We start from the raw sequence: 6,534 nt of genomic DNA, 5'->3' as shown, positions 1-6,534 counted from the left end.
TCCCTCAGGGTTCTGCGGGGTTCTGCGGGGTCCCTCAGGGTTCTGCGGGGTCCCGTGGGGTCCCTCGGGGTTCTGCGGGGTCCCGTGGGGTCCCTCGGGGTTCTGCGGGGTCCCGTGGGGTCCCTCGGGGTTCTGCGGGGTCCCGTGGGGTCCCTCGGGGTTCTGCGGGGTCCCGTGGGGTCCCTCGGGGTTCTGCGGGGTCCCGTGGGGTCCCTCGGGGTTCTGCGGGGTCCCGTGGGGTCCCTCGGGGTTCTGCGGGGTCCCGTGGGGTCCCTCGGGGTTCTGCGGGGTCCCGTGGGGTCCCTCGGGGTTCTGCGGGGTCCCGTGGGGTCCCTCGGGGTTCTGCGGGGTCCCGTGGGGTCCCTCGGGGTTCTGCGGGGTCCCGTGGGGTCCCTCGGGGTTCTGCGGGGTCCCGTGGGGTCCCTCGGGGTTCTGCGGGGTCCCGTGGGGTCCCTCGGGGTTCTGCGGGGTCCCGTGGGGTCCCTCGGGGTTCTGCGGGGTCCCGTGGGGTCCCTCGGGGTTCTGCGGGGTCCCGTGGGGTCCCTCGGGGTTCTGCGGGGTCCCGTGGGGTCCCTCGGGGTTCTGCGGGGTCCCGTGGGGTCCCTCGGGGTTCTGCGGGGTCCCGTGGGGTCCCTCGGGGTTCTGCGGGGTCCCGTGGGGTCCCTCGGGGTTCTGCGGGGTCCCGTGGGGTCCCTCGGGGTTCTGCGGGGTCCCGTGGGGTCCCTCGGGGTTCTGCGGGGTCCCGTGGGGTCCCTCGGGGTTCTGCGGGGTCCCGTGGGGTCCCTCGGGGTTCTGCGGGGTCCCGTGGGGTCCCTCGGGGTTCTGCGGGGTCCCGTGGGGTCCCTCGGGGTTCTGCGGGGTCCCGTGGGGTCCCTCGGGGTTCTGCGGGGTCCCGTGGGGTCCCTCGGGGTTCTGCGGGGTCCCGAGGGGTCCCTCGGGGTTCTGCGGGGTTCTGCGGGGTCCCGCGGGGTCCCGCCGGGTCTCGGCTGGGGGGCGCCACTGTGGTTCAGCGTGAGTCTTCCTGGGTCCCTGACTATGAAACCGTCCCCAGTCGTCTCGTCCCCAACCCAGGTAAGAAAGGCCCGTTGGGTTCTCGGCGCTGAGACCAGGTGTGATTGGCGGGGGCGGGGGTGACAGTGACCCATCCACGACCAGGCGACAATAACGGCTGCTGAGCTGGCACAGAGAGGAAGCCCGCAGACGCCGGCGGCTTCTTCCGCCCTCTGTTCTCATCCCTCGTCCGACCTAATGGGACGAAAACTGTCCGAAGTTCTATGGGAAAAATCAAACCAGATGTGAGTCTCGAGCATCACGGCAAGGAGGGCACAGGTCGCTTCCTTGGTGATACGATCGACTGTGCTCACGGAAATAACAGACTCCGAACGATGCGGCTATCAGCCGTGGCTCCCCAAGGACGTCCTAGCACCCCCGGCTGGCATGCGTTTCTTTCATCTGAGGACTCACCCCCTCTCCCGGCTTCCCATCAGTTATTGCAGGGGCGGGAGCCCCGTATGTGGACGTGGTTGCTTTGAAATGTATTTTTCCCCCCTGCTTCTTGCCAGTCTTTTCTAATACCCAAGTTTGGGTGCCAAGTCCAAGCTGAGAAAATATCGAGGATGAGAGGGCGCTCGGGGGCCCCGAGGTGTGAGCTGGGATTACGCGGGGAGGTGCTTCGCTGCCGCCTGGACAGAGGTACAAGCACCGACGTCTAACGTCACGACGTTCCTCTTGTGTCAGACAAAATGCCAGAGAGAGGGAGCGAAGAGATGAGAAAAAACCCATCGTCTACGTAGCCGTCTGTTCGACTAGTATTCGTGGACTGTCCCAGGCACGTGCCGGACCTTGAGAACAGCAACAAAATATGTCAGCTCGTCCACTGAGCGTGTGTCACAGCCGTTTCACGGCTGAAGAATATTCCGGTGTGTGGCCGAACCACAGCCCGCTTCCCCGTCGTGGGCACAGGGTTGTCCCCGCCTCTGGGCTGTCGTGACTACGCTGCGTGAGCTTGTGCTGTGTCGACGCAGCCAGACACGAAGGACCTCCGCCGTCCCAGTGCCCGTGCGTGACACACCCAGGACACGCAACTGCGCAGCAACAAAGCCGTTTGCTGGTTGTCAGCGCTCTGGGGGCGGCCAAGGAGGCCGGGGAGCAGTTTAATGGGCGCAGGGCTTTATCTGGGGCGGCGGAAATGTTTGGGGACGAGACGCAGATGACGGCCATGCGACACTGAGTGTGCTCCATGCCGCCGATTTGTTCACTTTAGTTAAAATGTCTTATTTTGTGTTGCGTGACTTTCATCACGATGTTTAAAAGAACGAGTCAGCTAGAAGCCTAGGTGTCGATGACGTCATAGCCGGGGACGGGAGGGGAGGCGCGTGTGAATCACAGAGCGTGGCACATGGGCGGCACGGTAAGACCTGTTCTCAGGGAAAAGTCACGGTAGGGCAAAGCAGACGTGTCCCCCGTGTCACCGAGCACGTCTGGGTGGGACGCTCTCGTCGGAAGTGAAGCGGCAGCACAGCGAGCACCTGGGGACACCCACGACGTGTCCTCGGTGACCACCCCTCGTCCTGTCTCCTCGGTGGGCTCTGCAGCCTGATCTGGGTTTTATAAATTGAAAGAGCGGGGCCAGCGTGGAAAGAATAGAATTCGTTCATTTTTTGGCAAAGCCAGGTTTGGGATCGTTCAAAATTATCTCCTTGTGAGAGAAAATAAATGCACCTGGAGAAATTCTGCGAAACACTCTGGTTTCGACAGGCCACAGCTGAAGGGGACACACTGCACCAGGCTGAGGGCCGAGCACTGTCCCATCTGGAGCGGGTGACACAGGTCCACTGCTGTTCCTGTAAACGGGCGTGCCTGCGCCTCCGCCTCTGCTGCATTGGTGGCCTTGGAGGAACCGAAGGCTCATCTCCCGGGGAACCGAAGGCTGACCCCTGCGCCCCAGGGGAGGGACAGGCCCGCTCCGCGGTCACCCTTCTCACTGCGTCTCTGATTAGCAATTATGCAGAAAACGCCCGCGGGCGCCCTGAGCCCCGTTTGGCCTCCGCAGACGAGGCGGGGCCCTCCCGGGGACTGACCGGTCTCTGTCGCCTGCAGAATGAAGAGCCGGCTTTCTCCGAGGACGGCCGGACCTTCTTCTTCGTCAGAGCCATCCCACAGGGCGGCCAGGGCAAGTTCTACCACGTGGCCATGTCCTCGTCCCAGGTAGGTGCTGCTGGGCTGGTGACCGCCTTCCGTGGCACGTGCTCTGAGGGCACTCGCCGTCATCGAGGTCCCCTAGGGAGCGCTGGGTGCGTGAATGGGGCAGGAGGTCCCCCAAAGTGGGGCTGGCAGCCCAGACGTCCTGGCGGCTGGCGGGGCCCGTCGTGCCTTTTCTGTTGTCACCCAGAAATGCAAAGGACACTTCTGAAAGCGTCAGAGGAGACGCTGGCGTCCAGTCCACTGTGGGTGTCACCCAGGCACCAGCGCCCCCCGAGTGCGGGGCGTCCCCACATGGCTCCCCTCCGGGGCAGGGGACCCAGCGCCCACAGGGCCCCTCACAGTCCAGCCTCCCAGGCTCCCGCCCCCACATTCAGCCCAGTGCAGGGGTCATTCGGTCACACTGCCACTGCCGACCGCCACTGCCTTGGTTCCCGGGTCTGTTCGGAGCAGAGCGTCCCGGGACAGCGAGCGTCAGAGTTCAGCATGGTGGGTTTGTAACCGAAAGCGGGTGCTATCTCCGGCACAGCGGTCCCCCCGGGGGTGACCCTGGGCACAGGACTTTAGGAACTGTAGGGAGAAGGGGCTGTGGCATTTCCAGGAGCACGACCGTCGTCCTCGGCGTGTGGGCTCCGTGTGTGAAGCAGTCCAGTTATGTGGGACCAGGGCAGGCAAACAAAACTCAATTTCGCAAAAGGTCATCAAAGATCACCACTGGCTACGGAGTGGAAGACTCTTGTTTACGACACGGCACAAAGGCAATTTCACAATTCCAGGAATGTCCCATGTGAGAGCCGGGTGCCCGGGACAGAGGCAGACGGGGCCAGGCCTCGGTGACAGGGACCGGTCCCGCAGAGGCCGACGTGCAGGCGTTTCAGTTCCGTCCACTTACTGACGTGGTAGACGTCCGTAGACTGGCTGACACCCTCGTTCACCCCTGTGTTTTGTCACCATGGGTCACTTTCCTCAAGGTTTAAACGTGTCCGGATGTCCCCATTCGGCCCTGGACCCTGGGTTCGCCCGTGATCAGCGTTGGCTGGGGACCCTGTGAAACGCTCCAGCGGGAGGCAGGACCCCAATGCCGCCAGGAGCCCCCACACCCCAGCCTCCCCACAGCCCCCCACTCCCGTGTCCGCGTTCTCTGCGTCCCCACGGGGTGTGCTCTGTACCTGTCACCTGGTTTGGTCACCATCCTTGTCCCTGTCACCCAAGGCACCTGCCCTCTACCACAACCGACCTGTGCCACCTGGGCCCCGGCACAGGCCCTGTGGAGACTGCCACATCCCTGTCCTGTTGTGACGATGCCACTCCGCCAGGCACGTGGTGAGACAGAGTGTCTGCGACGGGCAGCACTCACAAAAACCGTTCAAACTGTCCTCGTGAATAATGGCGCAGAGTGACCGGAGTGTCCTTGCCTGTTTCATCCAGTCCCCATACTTCCCTCTTCCTCCTTGTCCCCTCCCAAAACCGTTCAAACTGTCCTCGTGAATAATGGCGCAGGGTGACCGGTTTCATCCAGTCCCCACACTTCCCTCTTCCTCCTTGTCCCCTCCCCCACCCCCCGTAATAACTCAGTGGACAGACTTGACAGGAGCCGTGTCAGCAGGGGTGACGCACTGACCCTTCCTCTGGGATGTGTAGGTTGTGGGACTCACGGCGTGGACTGTGCTGTTCTCGGTCACTGCAGTTCAGAGAGGGGAGTGGGTCGTGGCCTGGGTGGTCAGCCATCCTGAGAAGAACCGGACGGGGGTCACATGGCATTCGCCTTGTCACCTGGCCCCTGAGGGGCTCGGGGACCAGGAGGCGGAGCTGGGGCACCCCCGCCGCTGCTCACGGCCTGTCTGTGCTCCAGCCCAACAGCAGCAATGACAACATACAGTCCGTCACCTCTGGGGACTGGGACGTCACCAGGATCCTGTCCTATGACGAGAAGCGGAACAAGATGTGAGTGAGACGTGGTCCCTGCACCCAGTCAGCTCCCAGCCCGGGGCCCGTCCTCGTGCTGTCCCAGCGAGGCCCCGGCCCGAGCACAGCGCCCCCCTTGGACCGAGGCCCGGGGTCTTCCTAGAGTGTGTGCACAGCCTCTGGGGCCGGAAGGGACACTGATGGCAACGCTCAGTTTGCACCCAGACCCGAGTGCTGAGCCGCTGGTGGACACGGCCCCGCTGGCCATGGTCCTGATGCAGGTCAGGCCTCTGCTCGCCCGGCTCTGCTCGCAGAGCCCGATGCCCGCTGCATCACGCAGCGCGACACTCCCCGGGCAGTGTGACGAAAGGGGCTACGCGGTTCACAGCCAGAGACGGGCAGGCTGGGGTCCGCCTCGCACGTCCTGCCCAGATATGTGGCAGGACCCGGTCTCCATGTTTAGAGCCCCAGGTGAAAATCAGGCAGTGACAGTGGCCAACCCAGACCTCGCATCTAGACTGTAATAAGTGGGACCCTTGACCTCCAGGAGGTCAACACCTTGCAGAGAGATTCCCGCATCCAACCCAGGGTTCACGACCACCCTCCCAGGCCCTGTGGCAGGAGCTGCGTGCCGTACACCTGGGCCAGCAGAGGCCAGCCCACCCACCCGCACACGAAGCCCATTCGGAGCAGGCGCTGAGCGGGGTCCCTGGGAAGTGGCCGCACTGCGGAGCCCAGGGTGTGACACATGCTGACTCCTGTGCCCCTGCTGGTCTCTGCAGCTACTTCCTGAGCACGGAGGACCTGCCAAGGAGGCGGCAGCTGTACAGGTAGGTGCACCTGCACGGTGGCGCTGGGCCTGGGGGTGGGGGGCGGCCAGGTAGTTCTGGGCCTTTCCGCAACCCACTGGGTGGCAATGGGGCAGACCCCGCCAGGAGGAGTGCGCACAAAGTCGGGAGGGGGAGAAGGACAAGGTGTTTCTGGAGTTCCTGCCTTGTCTTTGCCTGTGCTGGGCCCTCGGGGGTTCAAAGCTGCGGACGACATCCGCTGTCCTCACAGAGCTCACCTTCCTGGAGAGATGGGGATGGGGACACAGATACTAGATCGTGAGGGACACAGACGCTAGATCCTGACGGACGTAGATAGCAGATCGTGAGGGACACAGATACTAGATCATGAGGGACACAGACGCTAGATCCTGACGGACGTAGACGCTAGATCGTGACACAAAACCTCGCCTCGGGGACGTGCACGGGCCTGAATAAAGGCGTAGGTGACCTAGGAGACCGTGCATAAGCAGACGTGCTGACAGCTCCCGCAGGAGGCACACCTGCCCGCTGGGAGAGCTGCAAGCAGCCGGTGTTCACGGGCATTCGAGCCGGGCGGCGAGGGCGCAAGGGCCCGGGGCGAGGGTGGGCACGCCAGGCC

General features: G+C 63.9%; 1 protein-coding gene across 1 annotated transcript in view; it reads left to right on the top strand.

The window, feature by feature from the left end:
* The window catches only part of DPP6 (dipeptidyl peptidase like 6), a 214,313-nt gene that overhangs the window by 172,991 nt on the left and 34,788 nt on the right, over positions 1-6,534 (top strand). Inside the window, exons 12-14 of the mRNA XM_015587682.1 lie at positions 3,100-3,207; positions 5,054-5,145; positions 5,889-5,936. Of these exons, the coding sequence (XP_015443168.1) occupies positions 3,100-3,207; positions 5,054-5,145; positions 5,889-5,936 (248 nt within the window). The remainder of the gene's footprint in view (positions 1-3,099; positions 3,208-5,053; positions 5,146-5,888; positions 5,937-6,534) is intronic.

This window comes from Pteropus alecto, unplaced genomic scaffold, assembly GCF_000325575.1.
Source record: "Pteropus alecto unplaced genomic scaffold, ASM32557v1 scaffold320, whole genome shotgun sequence".
In the NCBI taxonomy this organism is placed as follows: domain Eukaryota; kingdom Metazoa; phylum Chordata; class Mammalia; order Chiroptera; family Pteropodidae; genus Pteropus; species Pteropus alecto.
The sequence above is the reverse complement of the archived record's forward strand: the minus strand, read 5'-3'. Positions and strand labels throughout refer to the sequence as shown.